The sequence below is a fragment of the Siniperca chuatsi genome, linkage group LG21 (genome assembly GCF_020085105.1).
Source record: "Siniperca chuatsi isolate FFG_IHB_CAS linkage group LG21, ASM2008510v1, whole genome shotgun sequence".
NCBI classification, from domain to species: Eukaryota; Metazoa; Chordata; class Actinopteri; order Centrarchiformes; family Sinipercidae; genus Siniperca; species Siniperca chuatsi.
The window spans coordinates 5170649-5187932 of NC_058062.1; the positions used below are offsets into that span (position 1 = coordinate 5170649).

At 39.4% G+C, this 17284-nt stretch overlaps 2 protein-coding genes across 2 annotated transcripts; both read left to right on the forward strand.

Annotated features, from left to right (window-relative positions):
* Positions 1–175: 175 nt before the first annotated feature.
* On the forward strand, positions 176–7527 carry slc35b1 (solute carrier family 35 member B1). The gene is made up of 10 exons (XM_044181107.1): positions 176–382; positions 478–738; positions 1739–1842; positions 2102–2232; positions 2354–2384; positions 3832–3992; positions 4151–4277; positions 5850–5956; positions 6158–6311; positions 6806–7527. Exons 2-10 carry the CDS (start codon positions 614–616, stop codon positions 6856–6858), a joined length of 993 nt encoding a protein of 330 aa, XP_044037042.1. The 5' UTR covers positions 176–382; positions 478–613; the 3' UTR covers positions 6859–7527.
* A 1373-nt stretch (positions 7528–8900) lies between these two features.
* On the forward strand, positions 8901–11030 carry ndufa4a (NDUFA4 mitochondrial complex associated a). Its single transcript, XM_044181108.1, has 4 exons — positions 8901–9062; positions 9844–9932; positions 10207–10267; positions 10761–11030. The coding sequence occupies exons 1-4, from the start codon at positions 9021–9023 to the stop codon at positions 10815–10817; spliced, it is 249 nt and encodes an 82-aa protein (XP_044037043.1). The 5' UTR covers positions 8901–9020; the 3' UTR covers positions 10818–11030.
* The last annotated feature ends 6254 nt before the right edge of the window (positions 11031–17284 follow it).

A 17284-nucleotide genomic window follows, 5' to 3' on the forward strand; every position in this document is an offset into this window, starting at 1 on the left:
ATACAAATAAATTATAACAAGAACAAGTCACCTTTCTGGTAGCGTTTTTGCCATTGGATCGACGCGGTTACACCAAACACACAATCATGCATTTGTGTTCAAGATTTAATTTATTAAACTAAATCTAATTGTTCAGGCTTGGTTGTTAACACCACTGCGGTCCTTTCACAAAATCCATTTCCTCACGTGACCGCTTTCCTCCCCACTAAATATAGGCTTTTCTCAATGAAAAACTGTACTCGCCTGACAGTACATTTATCCGTACCCGGTGGGAATGTGATGTTTTTGATTTTACAGTTGTCCTGGAGAAGAAATGTAGACTTCAGAATGATAGAGAATAAACAAATGACATGATATCTTACTGTCTGCAGCTCCAGACAAGGTACTGTTAGCAAGATTTGGCTAAAAAAGCAGTTAACGTTACTGTGCACAAGAAGGTTTGACGATATTTATTAGCAAAACCTTTAACTACCACAGAAACCACAACTAACGTCAAAACGCGAGCACCATTTCCGGGCTCGTGACATCGGCTATAGTGGAGCGGGACGTCGGTGTGAGGGGCGCGGGGAGCGGAGCGGTGTCGGTTACCATACCCGATCTAGTGGACGATAGCATGGCTTCGGGAAAGGGGTCTGGGAAGCCAGCCTCGCCGTGGGACAATATGCGAATACGGTTCATCGTTTGCTTCCTCGGAGTCTTCGTGTGTTACTTTTATTACGGAATATTACAAGAGACTATGTAAGTAAAAGTTAGTTACCTGCTTGGTTTATGTTAAAACCGCTGGTACATATGGTGGTTCTGTCCTGTGCCAAATTCCATTCAAAAATATGCCTATTTAATGTTGGCTTGCATGTCGACAGTTACCGAATCAATACGAGCTTGATTTTATTTTGGCATAGCTATAGGTAATGCACAACAAAGCACAGAATGTGCTTGTGTGTTTAAAGCATTCGTTATGCAATCTCATGCGAGGTATACAACGTTGCCTATGCCAATACGAAAGGCAAGTCTGACATTAAATCGTCAGATTTTGGAATGGAATTTGGGGCAACATTCTGTAAAATGCAAAGTACTGGCCCCTATACACTTGAACAGGTGGTCTGTATTTCTAGTTCACTAAAGGTACTGTGTCATTATATCTCATAGATGGGGTCATACTTTGATTAAATGTCCATCTAACATGCAACTGTAAAAAATCAACACGTCATAATGGTTATTTGTGGTTCTCTAGAAAGAGCAAATGAAGTAAGGGGTGCTCGGCCTCCATTGCATAATCACATACTGAGGCATGACACAGATGGTATGTTGTTGCCTAAGTCACTAGAATGGGCAGGGATAATATCTGGTTTCAAAATGATGACTCAAAACTGGTGTCTCACCCAAGCAGCCTGTTCACAAAACTGAATGATTACCTTCCATTATATATTGTTATTAAACAATATTCATGTTACTGTTTCCTATGAGTTCTTGGTTACTATTGCCCATTGACACCAGCAAGCAAGCAGCAATGCTGCTAAAACAAAATGTCACCACTACCACACCGCCCTGTCAGTTAGGTAATTTAATGCATGCCTTTCTGAGGGGCCTTTTCATAGCTTGGAAACTCATGAGAGCACTCCATTCTTTACCCCTGCACCCATGCTCCTGCCAGGAAGGCTGTTGTAGGCTGCTTCAGCTTCAGATTCATTGTCTGTGATCTTTTGCACTCAACACAGTGTTGTTTCTCTGACTTTTCCAGTACTCGAGGTGATTATGGTCAGGGAGACAAAAAGGAGAAGTTCAGATTCGCCCGGACATTGGTCTTGATCCAGTGCATTATCAGTTCTCTGTTTGCTAAGATCTGTGAGTATGTGCTGTACAGAAGAGACACAAAAACTAACAAAAGTGGTTGACACAAAAAAGCATCCAAAATATATTTCTGAAGTTGTGAATCTGCCATGCAACCTCTCAGTACAGTCATGACCGAAATTGTGTTTTGAATTTTAACTTATCAGCCTGACTGTAATATTTGCACTGTACAGTGTACATTCAGTCACATATCAGTAATCAAAATCTTGTAAATGTATCATATCATGGCTTGTTGATGCCTCTTTATCATCAGTGATTCAGTTTTTTGAGGGCTCCAAGCCGGATCACACCAAGAGCTGGCTCTATGGGCTGTGTTCCCTCTCTTATCTTGGAGCCATGGTGTCAAGTAACTCTGCCCTTCAGTATGTCAACTACCCCACACAGGTGAGTCTGCCCTTTTTAGATGTGGCAAAGTTAGTTGGTTAATATGATTCTTTTGGATTCATTTGTGTATCATTAGTGGTTGGTGCTATCGTATCCTAAAGCTATGTTCTTGCTGTGATAGGTGTTGGGGAAATCCTGCAAGCCCATACCAGGTAAATCTGATAATATCACTTTGAGTTAGCCTTCTGCTTTCTGCCTACATATCACCTGGATACCCACACATCACATACATAATATGATTTAAGAAAGAAATAATATTATCACAGTTAAAACTATTTCCTAATAGGAGACTAGCTGGTAACATGTAATGACAATGCATGAATATTTGTGGTTATATATTATATGCTACAAAATCTAGAAGAGTACTGAGTTAGTAAAAACCCTCAGGTAAGTCCAATACAACTTGTGCTCATTGCAAATAGTAAATACAACTAATTAACTGAGGATTAACAGCTCTATCAAACAGATGCATTTTTGCCATTTTGTCACTACCCACCTCTGCTTCAGTGTAAGTGCAAGTTTCAGGCCTCAGCTATGATCTAGGGCTGCACGATATAGTAAAAAAATCATATTGCGATTATTTTGACAGATATTACGATTGCGATATGATTCACGATTAGTGGGAATGATAATTTTTGCATCACAATTTGCATTTTCACTGAAAAAATCAGAAATACTTTATTGATCCCCGAGGGGAAACTTCTTTGTTACAGCAGCTCACTATCACATCAGCAGGAATAGAAGTTTTAAGCAAATCAAAATATAATACACTATAATACAGTCAAGATAAATTAAGTACCAAGTGGGTATAAGTATAAAATAAGTGTGAAGTACAAAGTGGGTTTATAATAATACGGTATAAGTAATAGTGCATGAACTGTCAAGATAAGTGTAGCTATTAAGATTATAATGAGACAGAGGATATTGCACAGCAGTAATAGAGGTATGAATAAATATCAAAAAACTAGTTAAAATCATGATGATGTGACGTTTGTTGGGGTCTGTATCAAACAAAGACGTTTTCTTACATTTGGAGAACAACATTTGTAGGCCAGCGCATCTCTGCAGCATTACAGTACTTCATTATTATGGTGTTTTGTCATACACACCTTTATCAAAAAATTGCAGCTTCTGTGATTTGGATATTGCACTTGGCCATATTGTGATTTCGATAATATTGCGATTAAATGTGCAGCCCTACTATGATCTATGTCAATATTGACTTACTCACCACGTCTAATAACCCATGTGTATTTGGTACTTGACAAACGAGATTCTGATATCTTTCTAAACTGAACAAGGACACATTGAGTAAGCAAATTCTTGAGTTGAGAGCATATATGGCAGTTTACAGTATGTTCTGTTTGTACAAGAAGGTTATATCTCAACGCTCACTGCTTGGTTATCTCGTTACACATATAGAAACACACACACACACACACACACACACACACACACACACACACACACACACACACTTTCACCATCCATATTTTCCACTCTCAGCGGTGTGAGTAGGATTAACTCAAACCCTAGAGATGTCAACCTTGGAATCCATGGCTAAAATACATCCATCATACTGTTGTTGTGTTGTTACAGTGATGATCCTCGGTGTGACAATACTGAGGAAGAAATACCCACTGGCTAAGTACCTGTGTGTGCTGCTTATCGTGAGCGGTGTAGCTCTTTTCCTCTACAAACCTAACAAGAGCTCAGCTGTTGCAGATGACCATGTTTTTGGGTTTGGAGAGATTCTATTGGTGAGTTAATATAGCTTTATGTTCCATCCATTTCACTTATGTCCCATTTATTGCCATATGTTGCCGATCTATCTATGTCTCCCTACTGTAGCCATGGTTACTTGACATTTCTATGACATGTGTCTTGTGGCTTGGTGGTGTGTTTTGCTGTCTCATAGCTGGTCTCTCTGACCTTGGACGGTTTGACTGGTGTGGCCCAGGACCACATGAGGGCTCGCTTCCAGACAAGTGCCAACCACATGATGCTGAACATCAACATGTGGTCCACTCTGGTGCTGGGACTAGGTGAGTCAACCGTGCTCTCTGCCAAACTCTTGTCTAACCGAATGTGTGCCGTGAAGTGCCAAGACCATGGAGAGTTTCATTCCAACCAAAACTACACCAGGCCATTTCACTGATTGGCACACCTGCAGCCAGGGAGGAGAAACTAATGAGCAAAATCACCTTGATATGGTTCAGTACTGCCAAAATATAGCAGAATAAAAGAGAAACACTGCACTCAACGTCCTTTTGCAAAGCTTTCTCAGAATAACTCTCAGAGAATGCTGAAAGCAAATATTTAAATATTTGTAATCTTTGCTTTGCTTTATAATTATAGTAATGTTATGTATAACTCATTTATAAATTTCACTACACAACATTGTCTTTGCATTAAACTGGTGTAGTGTTTCTATATCCTGGCTCTCAATGGCACATAGTTGCTTGTTCTTGAGCTAAAATTTGTAATTGTCATATATTGTGTTTACCTGCTCACCAGTGGCACATTATACAGTATACTTGGTTATTCTGCAGTTTTGTACATGTACTGTAAACATGCCTGCTCCTTGAAAAGGTCTAAAATGGTCTGAACTAAAGGCCCAGATCAATTAACATGTCATATATTTTGTTACCATGCTGGTCTCCTTGAGCTGCTAGTACACTCAACAGTTTATCAAACTACAGTTAAAGGCCATATCGCTTTAGGGTGTTTTAATATCAACAGCTGTATATATTATATCATTGCTGTCAGTGTACTGTGCTGTATTGATTATGTATAGGTTACGTCATTATTTGTTGTGTTGACTTGTATTGTCACAATGAATTCTTACATGGACCCCAGGATGAATAGCTGCTTTGACGCAGTATTTAATGGAAATCCAGTAAAAAAGTAAAAAAAACAAAAACCCAACCCCCCCACCAATAATGGCTGCATTAGAGGCTCTTTAAGAAAAGGTGAACACTATTCTCTCAGGAGCCAAAAACTCATTCATTCAGTTGAGGCGAAGTGTTCAGTGTTATCTTTATAGATAAGGAATCCTGCACCTCAAAGATCAAAAGGTCAAAGCCAGTATGAGAACTGAGAGACTGTTATCATCCTTATAACAAACTAATTGGCAGTGCCTGCTATCTCTTAGTAAGTGCCCATCTCTCCAGCACATCTGCTTCCTACTTTCATAGGCCATATTACATTAAAAAAATGCTATATTTGTTTTTCAAAAGTGATAAATTCAGTTCTAGGTTGCATTAAAATGCCTTCAGAGTCCTCAGTTTTACTTTGTGAAAACTGCATCTAAAGATACTTTGATAGCTTTGAAGTGCTGCTATTTCCCAAGATACAAAGGTATTCTTATACCTCCACTCCCACGAATCCATCACACCCCAACACCAAGGCTTCATCTAACTGTTGTTACTGTATTACACCACTTGGTGGTGTCGTATGTCCACACCATGAACACTGATTTTCTCACCACATCAGTGCCAAAGATAAGGCAACTAAGGGAGAAATACGTGACATTATGTTCAGTTACGAAGTTGTTTTTAAGTGACATTAATGTAATTTTCTTTTTCTATCGACGCTTTCTTCCTCTCTGCTCTCAGCGGTATTGTGGACAGGGGAGGTGTGGGAGTTCCTGAGTTTTACTGAACGCCACCCGAGCATCATCTACAACATTCTGCTGTTTGGACTGACCAGTGCTTTAGGCCAGGTGGGTTGATGGATAAAAGGACTCGATGTGGCCAGTGTACAAGATGATGGGTAATGTTGTGTTGCACGTGCCGTTGGAAGAAATCCTTTACCGTGATAAAAGTTTTGAACTTACAGATGATGAGTTTCCTGACTGTGTACAGTATATCCAAATTACATTCCTTAATGTGTTTTTTTTTTTTTTGTTGAATTCCTTTACCAGACCTTCATCTTTATGACGGTAGTGTACTTTGGGCCTCTGACCTGCTCCATCGTCACCACCACGAGGAAGTTCTTCACCATTCTCGGCTCCGTTATTCTGTTTGGCAATGTCATGAGTATGATGCAGTGGGTTGGCACTGTCCTGGTGTTCCTCGGTGAGAGTTAATACTGGTTTAATGCTCGGTTGTCCTCTCTGGATTTATTGTCGCCGTCTGTTTGTCTCTCTTGCTCTTTCCCCTTGCCTTTATTCAAAGATCCCACATTTTTGTCATTAATGCAGTGTATCACTATATAAAATAAATTGATGACAGACTGAGCTACCAAGTGCTTGCAAAAACACGGCTGAAGCCTTAAACTGAGCCTAAGACAGTTAACTGTATGTGTTTGTTATAACAATTAGGTCCAATTGGGGAATACTTAAGCTTCCCACGCAAACCGCTTGGTTGACTGGTAAATTATGCATTGAGAGTATAACTGAAGGGGAGTCAGTAAATTTAACACTGACGTAGTTAGAGAAGATGCCGAAATGCTCATATTTTTAAACATTTTTATTTGTTAAATTAGTAATTATATTGGTTAAATCCGGAGTGTAAAATAATTTCTGGATTTCCCTTGCTCCTTAATCACATCTTTGGTTTTCTCTCTTTAGGTCTCGGATTTGATGCTAAATTTGGCAAAGCCCCCAAGAAGACTATTCACTGAAACATCTGGAGCACATGAGAGAAAGACAGAAACATTGCAGAGCAAATGGAAACACTCTAGAGCCAGTTTCTTATTTTCATAAGACATCCTGTACAGGTATAATGTACATGCCTATGATTTGTTTAAGTATGGTCAGATTTTGAGCTTAACTGTATTTAAAAGAGAGTTCTTGTAGTTTTCAACTCCAGCTTCTGTTGTGTACTGTTGATACATTGAAGAGACACGTTTCACTTGGGATCAAGTCCTGAATGAACTGTGATGAGCCATTAACATCTTTTTTTGACCACAAGATGCCACACTTTTGAGGAGGAATTTGGACTGGCTGAGAGACACAGGTGGAAAATACTGTATTTAGACAAATCCTTGTTTCTGAAACCAGCTCACCTCCCTTGGAAGGATATTAAACCAAACAAGGCCTATACTCTTCCAGAATTTAACTCATGAACTTATCACCAAATAAGGCTTGGTTTACAAATTGTTTCTTGAATATGTGTAATTATTACATATGTAGTTTATTTCTTGGCAAACAATTAGCCAAGTATCATGTCATTTATAAGATATAAACGGTTGTATGTAGCTTGTTGTTATGTCCAATCTTATCATTGAATTGTTTTTACTTTTATTTTCTACAAGTTGAAAGTAACTTACCATAAAAGGGAAATTGTGATATGTCATAGTGATTTTCTTTTTATTACACAGACTTCACTTGATTGGTTCACATCAGTTAGCTGAGATACTCATCTCTGATTGGGTGCTGCTTGTTGCAAATGGCTGAAAAATAGCCAACAGTTATTGTTCAGCACTTATTAATACAAGTGAAAATCATGACCACCAGAAACATATGTAGATGTTAGCCAACTTGTTTTTTAAATTTTAAAAGTATATTACCAACTTTGTGTTTTACCACTTATCACTTAAACTCTTAACACTCTCTGACTATTAACGTTGAGAAAGGTTTGTATTGTTGATCAAAAAGTCAGAATCGGATCAGAATCCGCTTTATTGGTATGTGTGCACATACAAGGAATTTGTCTCAGGAAGATAGAAATAGACATACAGCAAACAGCAACTAACATGTAGCTTATACAATGTTTTGATCTTTCTTTTTAAAGCCATGTCTTTTGGGTGTTTCAAATAATAGTATTTAAACACATTTTGATAGTGGGAATGCACCTAGGTGCATTGGATTTATAAAGGTAATATTTGCCCCAATAGCACAATTGCAGGGAATCGGCACCTCTGTTATCAACAGGATGAAAGAAAACCTAAATACGAGGCTCCTCAAAATCCATCTTTTAAGAGAGAAACTGAGAAAACACAGTACTAAAAGAGGTGGAATAATGATTATAATTTGGGGGACAACTCCTTAAAGGATTAAAACTGATTTTCTTGAAAATTAATGTAGTTTCTTCTCCTCTGATGGAGGGAAACAGTGCCTCCTGCTGTCACATTGTGATACAGACAGTTCACCTGTATTTGTACACTGACACGAGAGACAGGAGCCGTAAACTGTTTCCGTTATCTATCTCCATTATGTCACTGGCATTAATGAATTAAATCGACCTGTTATTTATTTTTCATTAAATGCTGGCATTTTAATTATCTAAAGAGAATCAAACTAATATAACATGAGGTAGAGTTAATACTACAACTTGATAAAATGATCAGCTACAGCCACAGTGACGTTATGTGAAACAGGATTAAATACACATATATATATTATATACATTTAGAGTGTAACGTCAACTCGTTAAAGAGAAAAATATCTGTGTTTTGTGGTGGTGTATGGATTGGTTTTGTTTTTGGGTTGAAAACTGGTGATTGTAGCAACATTTTACCAACTTTAGCTTTGCCAGAATAAAATGCTGTGTGGAAATAAAGGTTGAAGCGACACAGCAGCATATTGATGAAACCATACACAATGACTCGGTATTTATTACATGCAGCATCACATAAATGTTCTATATAATACACATAATAATTAATAATCATGTGTTTTCGCCATTGTCTGTCAGGCAGTATGACTAGCATCCTATGTGTGTTTTCTCGGCCTTTCTTCCGCCCGATCTCGCGGATTAAATTGCGCACCGTTTTGGCAAGACTTTTCGTAATCCGTTTATTGCTGTACAAATTGGGATAAATCAGCCTTCACAAACGCCAAAATGCTCGCTACAGTGCGTAAACAGCTTAGAAGTCACCCAGCTGTAAGTATAACCGGGTTATATTCAATAAAGTTCGTGTAACGTTAAAAGATCTCGTTCTAAACTTGGGTTATCTGTGAATTTTTGTGGCTTAGCTAACTAAACTAGTTAGCGTTGCTAGCTTTAGCAAGCTAGTACTCTGACTTTGACCGCACTGACTTTGAGAAATTATTTTAAAAAACTAAGGGATGCTTCACTATTTATTTTGTTCTCTAACAAGTATGGATTAATTCAGTTTCCAATGCCGTGTGCGCCAAGACTTTTGGCAGTTGATGCTTTCGAGTCAAATTAGGTCACGGTTTCACCCACAGGACGATAGCAACTCATTAGCCGAGAAGAGGGTCTGCTGATGCTACTGGTTAGCAGGTTAGCTGGCTAGGTAGCGTTAGCACGTAGCACTTGGAGATGTTTACTCACACTAGAACACACATGTTATTTCTGTACATCTTGTTATTTTACATGAGTAACGTTAAGTTAACTTACTCAAGAAGTGGTGACTGAAAGAAAGTTGTAAATATAGCAAGTAGTTGGTTTAAACTGTCCCATCTCAACACATGATATCTGTAGTCCGCAAGGACAAAGACTTTGAGGCAGAGTGAACATATGTTTAATATTAAGTTATATATATTATAGGCAACGGTCAATTTTAAAGCAGTTTTTGCCCTGGTTAGTTGTGCAGGGCAGTGTTTTCAGTATACACAAGCTGTCAGCAGTCTCTGTGTTTACTGATATTGTACTTCCTTGAGCTGTGAATGTTTCTTACCTTCCTGTCTGTCACTCACAGCTGATCCCCCTTTTCTTCTTCATCGGTGGAGGGGCAGCCATGTCCATGATGTACCTTGCTCGTCTGGGCTTGAGAAACCCTGATGTCTGGTGAGGACTCCAGTTATAAAACTTTCATGTGTCTTTTTTTATACCTTTTTATCTTTTGCCCTTTTCCAAATTGGCAGGTGGGGGTGGGGGGTTACATGTATTCTGCATCTAATGAGATTTGCAGATGAGTAAAAAGGTAAAGAAGCTGACAGTTTTGCAGCTCAGTTATTGTAACACAAGTAGATCTGTTGCTACCCGCCTTCTGATTGTCTGTCAAGTTACAGTCTCTGTTGATTAGTCTTTCATAATGTGTACCTATTTTTTTCCTCTGCAGCTGGGATCGCAAGAATAACCCAGAGCCCTGGAACAAGATGGCCCCAACTGATCAGTACAAGGTGTGCATCACTCACCTCTTAGGAAACCTAATCATGCTGTGTTACAGTCTTGATTTTCTGTGCTGAAGAGTGTAGGGGGTTATGTTCAGGGATCATAGTATGGATCTTTGCCAGACTTGTTGCAGAGCCATGGATTATTCCTTCAATTGGATTAATCAAATTGCATAATCTGGTTAACACTGACTTGTAGTAACAAATCTGATGAAGTCATTAACTGCTCACACTTAATCAAAGTAATAGTAAGAGTTTCCAGGGGACAACAAGAAGGCAAATTAATTCCTGAAGTTTTCAGAGACAAGTATTTTACTTTATTACAAGAATATATTATAAATCATCTTTTTATATTGAATTATTCTGTAAACTGGAGGGAAAGTATGTCATTATGCTGTGCCACACACCCTAAACTCACCTTGAACTCACTTTTTGCTGTTAAGTCATTTTTATCTGAAATGTCTGCACTTGTTCTTGAGCTAAGATATGTTTGTATTCTCAGTTTTACACAGTTAACATGGACTACAGCAAGCTGAAGAAGCAGGGCCCAGACTTCTAGAGATCACATCTGCTGGACCAAAAGCACAAAGATGAGCTGATCCGCACAGCCGCATTTTGAACTTCCTCCGGGAACCTTGAGGGATGCAGAGGCTAAACCCGCACAATGATTCATATTTAAATTTCCTCATTACATCCCATTGGCTTTATTTCTCATTTTCAATGGTTGTCAATAAAGTAAAGGAGTCTTTTCTCCTCCATACAGAGAAAAGAACCTGTTTCATTTATTGTTGTTCTATTTATGGGAATTTCGCTTTCCATGTCCTTGATCTTGGGTCATGTTTTTATTTGTATTGTCACTTTAATGCATATTACATATACTTATTTGCATTATCACCCAGACCACCTTCCACACTCAGTTATGTTATGCTCTGCTGTTCCTATATGGGCTTTGCTTTCACCTCATGTCACCTTCGTCCTGCCTTAACCCAGCTGCTAGTAAATTATGTGGCACACGATTCTTGGCTGCTATTCAGATCCTTATCGGTATGGCGGGGGCAGACTTTAACCTGGTCACATTGAACAGTGAGTGCCCTCTGGTGGCAGTACAGTCGATGTAATGAAACCTCATCGGTATTTAGTCCAGTTGGAGGCCAACCAGCTGCCCAGTGCTTCTGCTGCATACGTTTCTAAGCTTTCAGAAGATGCTGTAGTTAGACTTCAAAGGGGAGAGTGAGACAACATGGCTCTCTCCCTGCAAAGGTTGATTTATGTTTGTCTAAAGCAATAACATGGATACGTGTAACACTCAGAGCAGTGGAAACACGACTCTGTGGTGGGACACATGGAAGTGTTTCTCCTTTATAGAAGGCGCTCAGCCAGATGAGCTTGTAAATGTCAACAGGTCGTGCTGTCCTATATGCAGCTTGGGAAAATGCGACAAGGATGAGCAGCCAACGCAGTGCAGAAAATGTCAAGGAGACCTTCGTATTTGAATAGAAGCCCACGTCTAAAACTTCACCCGCCCTTTCCACCGCTGGAGAGCTCCACACACATCTCTTATTTCTCACCTGGGGAAATGAAAATGAACTATTGGCACAGCATGTAACAGTGCTACATTTTGGAACATTTGAATTGTTTCAGCGTGTTCACCTTGTTGACTCTAATCACTCAGCCCCCCACCACCACCAAAATAACTACTATCAGTTCAATAGTTCTTGAAAATGGAAATAACATCAAAATAGCTTTATTTTCCTGAGCTCACTTATTTGTTGATGTAACCTGGGATTTTCAGTTTAATGGAAACAAAATGAATGCAAGTGACATGCTTTGTGGCTGGATAGCAAACACTGGTGGATGAATAGGTTTAGGAGTATTAGCTTTCTGTGTAGGATGAAATATTTCAGTTAACTAAGAAAAATGATTTCATGTTGAAATGTTGGGGCTTCAGGTTTCTTTAATTTAGTGCATTAAAATCAGTAACAACTGGTATTCTTGATATAAATAAACTGTTAAATTGCAAAAAGAAACATCTGCTTTGGAAGTACATGCAACCCAAAGTTTGCCATTCAGCCTGTACATTGCAGATGACTGAAAATCCTTCTGCAAATCAGGGTATTTATATACTTTATAAACCTTACAAAATGTATAAATGTTTTGCATAGGTGATTTTGTAAGTCAATATTGCTAAATCTGAAGATTAAAATGCCTTATAATAAAGACTTTTTGTTATGTTTAAAATCAACAAGCAAGAGCTATGATAGCGGCTTTGTGAGGCTGTACTTAGCCACTGTGGTTTATGAGCTAAATGCTAACAACGACAATGCTAACGTGCTGAAGTTTAGCAGGTATACATTTCCTATGTTCACCATCTTAGTTTGTGTTTGCATGATAACATTTGCTAATTAGCACTAAACACAAAGTACAACTGAGGCTGATGGGAGTGCCTTTAGTTCAGCAGGTATTTAGTTGCAAACCAAAGTATTGGAAATGTTGGCCCGATCATGGCGCTAGATGAAAAGTTAAGGGATCACCAAGAAGGCAGCGTAAAAGTCTGTAGCAAATTTTATGGAAATCCATCCAATAGTTGTCAAGACATTTCACTCAAAACCACAAATGTCAAATGTGGTAGCGTAAGAGGAAAAGTAAGAGGATCACCAAAGTCAGTAGGAGTCATCCTCTGGGGACCATGAGTGTCTGCAGAAAATTCTTTGTCAATCCATCTAATCTAGTAGTTGTTGACATATTTCAGTGTGGACCACAGTGGTGGACCGATCAACATTGCATGCCAAAAGCCATTCTGCTAGCATGGCTAAAAATCTTATAAACCACACATCAAAATGAATTGTTTTAGTAGACGGTTATATGGACCGCCTTGATTTGTGTTTACATTTGGCCTGAGAGATAGATTTTTATAATGCAGTACAGAGAAAAGTGATTTTCCTCACACGTTTTGTGTTTTGTTTCCCTGCACTGAAGCTCTGTAGCCACTGTCCAGTCCTTTACTGCTGTCTGAGGAGCTTTCCTAATCGTCAAACCAGATAACAGACAAAACTGAGGGTTAGCTTTTGACAGACAGCCAGAGGGTTCAGAGTTCAAATGGCTTTGTGGCAGGGAATTCTCTGAGGACACTGGCTGAACACAACTGTATAGCCAATCTGACCTGCATCTTTACCCTCCTCCTCCTGACCCCTGCCCCCTCTGTTGAATCCAGCCCTTTTCTGCCACACTGCAAAGGTAACATTGAAAAAATAATGAGGGAAAATAATGTGAGGCGAGGCGCAAGGCGATTGCTGCTGCTGCAAATTGTCTTCTAAAGGTCATGTCAAAGGTCAGGCAGCCCAGAAACGGAGAATCCTGCACCATTCATACTAACAAGTCCTTACTAAAGAATCTTCATAGAGCCTTGCGTGAGCACAGATGTCTTGATTGCTTAGAAATATTATTCTCTTGAAAAAGCCATATTATTTAGTTTGAATTCAAGATGGTTTACCGTCGTTTACCATGCATAATATGGCAGTCGTGATTTTCTATTTTGTGTAATGAACATGAAATTTACATAAAGCTTAGGCAACACTGACCAAGTGCAGTCTGTCAGCAGCAGCTAGACTCCTGTGTTATTACTTTTCAAGTATTTATATTCTGAGTATTTAAATTTTATCAGTTCAGCTGTGAAGAGTATACAGAGATGCAGATGACATTTAGCTGGCTGAAATTCCTGCTTTTTATCATTTATGAAACCATCACTGCCAAGAAAATAATCTAGAGCATTTCTCTTTTTTCTTTGGCAACTTTTCCCCCCCACAGAACTGATACTGACTTCTTGTGTTAAGTTTTGCTTTAAACCTGAATACATTTTTTTTGCCCACTTGGGGGCAGCGCAACAAGCTGCAAACACAACATCCACATATCATCATCTTGTAGTTGTTGTGGCCATTGTGTTAGCAAATAGTTTTCGCATCCAACAGATACAGAGCAACATTATCATTCATTTGGAGTTGTGTTTGTGTAAGTAAGTCCAATATTCACTCTTTTTTTTACCTCTGTTTTGGTCTCCACCAACTCGGGAAGGAAATATCTGGCCGTCCAACAGCTAAATGCTCAATCCATCTTATTTTAATGTATCCCTCATTCATAAGAAGAGAGTGTTGTGACATTCCAAGTCTTTAAACAACATTTAAATATATGCCATAATTTTTGCCATAATTGGCAACATGAAATCACACATTTAGAAACTTACTGTTGACAGTATAGTTATCATGTTATCACATGGGAGCTGTTAGTGATATCTCCTCCACTTCAGAGCTATTCTTGTAACTAAACGCTAAAAGATTATGTCACCTTATCGTTCTAACTCCTATTTTTACTCTCTATAAACTTCAGATTTGCAGATGATAAAATTTCTTTACACAAACAATATAGAAGAGTTCAACATCCGCAGTGGCCACAAATAAATACACCCTCTTCATTTTATTATTTTACAGATATTTCACACAGAATGATGGTGAGCAGAAACAAACCAGTATTCCAAACACAAAAGAAAAAAACAGTCATAGCTTTCATCCACTTTTATCTCTGTGTCTATATTGCCTCTGTAATGCCTTCGTTACCTCTCAATTACCTCTCTATTTTCACTCAGTCTGATAGACATGCACACTCACACAGATTACAGAAGGAATAAACTGCTTTCCCTCCCCTGCTGTGAGCTGTGCTGAGTAATGAGTGAAAGCCTTTCTCCCTCTGATTCTCGCAGAGAGGGTGCCTCTCATTTTTTGCCATTTGGTGATCAACTCGGAGCTGCTCTCCACTCGTTCTTGCTGTGTTTCACCCCTGCTTTGTCTTTTGTTTTTCTCCCTTCTCTCGTCCTCATTCCTCCTCTTTTAAGAGTTTTTCAGTTTTACTTTCATGAAGCCCATGCATGGACACACACTCATACATGCAGAGAGAGAGTGCATAGTAGAAGTTTTATTTCAACAAAATCACATTGATCCTTGAGCTTGCTCACTCAGGATGACAAAGTGCCATTTGCAGCAAATGCACAAAAAGGTCAGGGTTGTCGATGTATTTTTGCATGAGGGATTGAGTAAGGAGGCTGCAATTTAACAGCCGTTTCAACAGGAATACCACAGGAATTAATCTTCCCTGATATCTCAGGGACAGAGAAGCTGTGCGAGCATGCTTTATGTGGTGTTTCAGAGCATGCATCACTCACATTGAAGCCAACTCAGCGTTGGGCTGGCTGGATGGTTAGAGATTGTCTCATAAATACAAGGTCTCAGGTTTGATCCCTGAAACAACCAGTGTGTCTTGTTAAAGTGTCCTTGGGTAAGACAGTAAATGCCTCAGGATAGATTGTCAAATGTCTGACGTGAAAAAGGATATGTAAGTTAAAGAGCAACGCTTAATGTGTGATTATTCTCTCAATGCTTTACTAGAATGGAAAGACATAAAGAATGGTAACAAAAACTAGCAGACATGCTAGATCCAAGTTCCCATCATCCTTAGCATCTGTGTTTTGATGAAATCTGTTTTTTTTTTCTTTTTGCATCCATGCTAGGAAAGCAGGTCAAAATTTAAATAGCTGAAAATAGAACATCTGGCTCGGCCTTGTCAGTCAGCAGTGCGTAATGAAATATGGAAATTGGGGCGCTCTTCAAAGAGATGCGGGCCTCTCGGTGCCGTCCTGGGTCTCCAGCAGGCCCCTCAGCAGCCCCGACCGAGCCCCGCCCCTCTGAAACATGTGCTACATTTCCAGGTGCTGCCGCCGAGGCCCAGTCCGCAGCCAGTGCCAGCTCGTTAGCGCTCACAGCCTGGTGGAGCTGGCAGCTGGCATCATTAAACTTCAAACCGGCTTTCGACCCGGGGTGCCGCCGCGGGGAGAGACCGCCCGCTCATCCGCCTGCCAACAGCTGATTAGAGCCATGCTGACACCAGCAACCAGACTCCATCCACATGCTATCCAAACAGCATATCCACACACCACCAACCACACCACAATCTATCCAAACAGCATCCAAACATCCGACCAACCTCTTAGGACAAAATAGTGTCAATTTTAATTGAATAGTTTTGATCTGTAAAGATTAATTTGGAAGCAATAAAATCATTCTATCATACTCAAACATGATAGAATCAATGTTGATCAATGTTCAAAGACATGTTTGGTGACTTGACAAGAAGGTTGAGGGGGAGCAAAGCAACAGTAAAGAAAACGGACACATAACCTTGATGCAAAAATTGGCTTTTAATGGCTTACAAGAGTCAACGTTTCAACAAGGTATACAAATATTCTTATGCATTAAAAATCTTTTCCTGCACCGAGTCTACTTTCTCATCATTAATGTGCACTCCACAATACTTTTAGTCAGGATCAGCAATATTTTGTCTCTCAGCAGCCATGCGACCAGGTGAAGTGCCCTTGAAGCAATAGTTCAGCATTTTTGGAATTACGCTTATTCGCCTTCTTGCTGAGAGTTATATGAGAAGATCCATTAGCTAGCACAAAGACTGGAAACAGTCTCTGGCTTTTCAGCTAGCCTGGCTATGTTCAAAGGTATCAAAATTCACCTGGCAGCACCTCTAAATCTCACTAATTAACAGATTATAACTAGTTTGTTTAGTCTGTATAAAAATGGCATGTTGTGGTTTACGGGTGTGCCAGATCATTCTTGATTGGGAGCAGCCACCTTCCCAAGTCTCCCAAACCTCACAGTGATGACAAGACTTCAGGAAGTCACTACTTTGGGCTAAGAAATAGTCTATCCCCCTCCCTGTAAAACGTTTTTCACAGAGCCAGGTTTCTGTCTTTATGCTAAGCTAAGCTAACTGGCTGCTGTGTGTAGCATTATATTTAACTAACAGATACAGTATGAGAGTGGTATCTCATCTAACTCTTGGCAAGAAAGCAAATAAGCTTATTTCCCAAAATGAAGTGTTGACATTTTGGGAAACGGAACCCTCTTTTCTCCTGGCTGATAAAAGTTGGATTGTAAGTACATGCAGGACCTTTTCAATATTTTGGCCTCCATC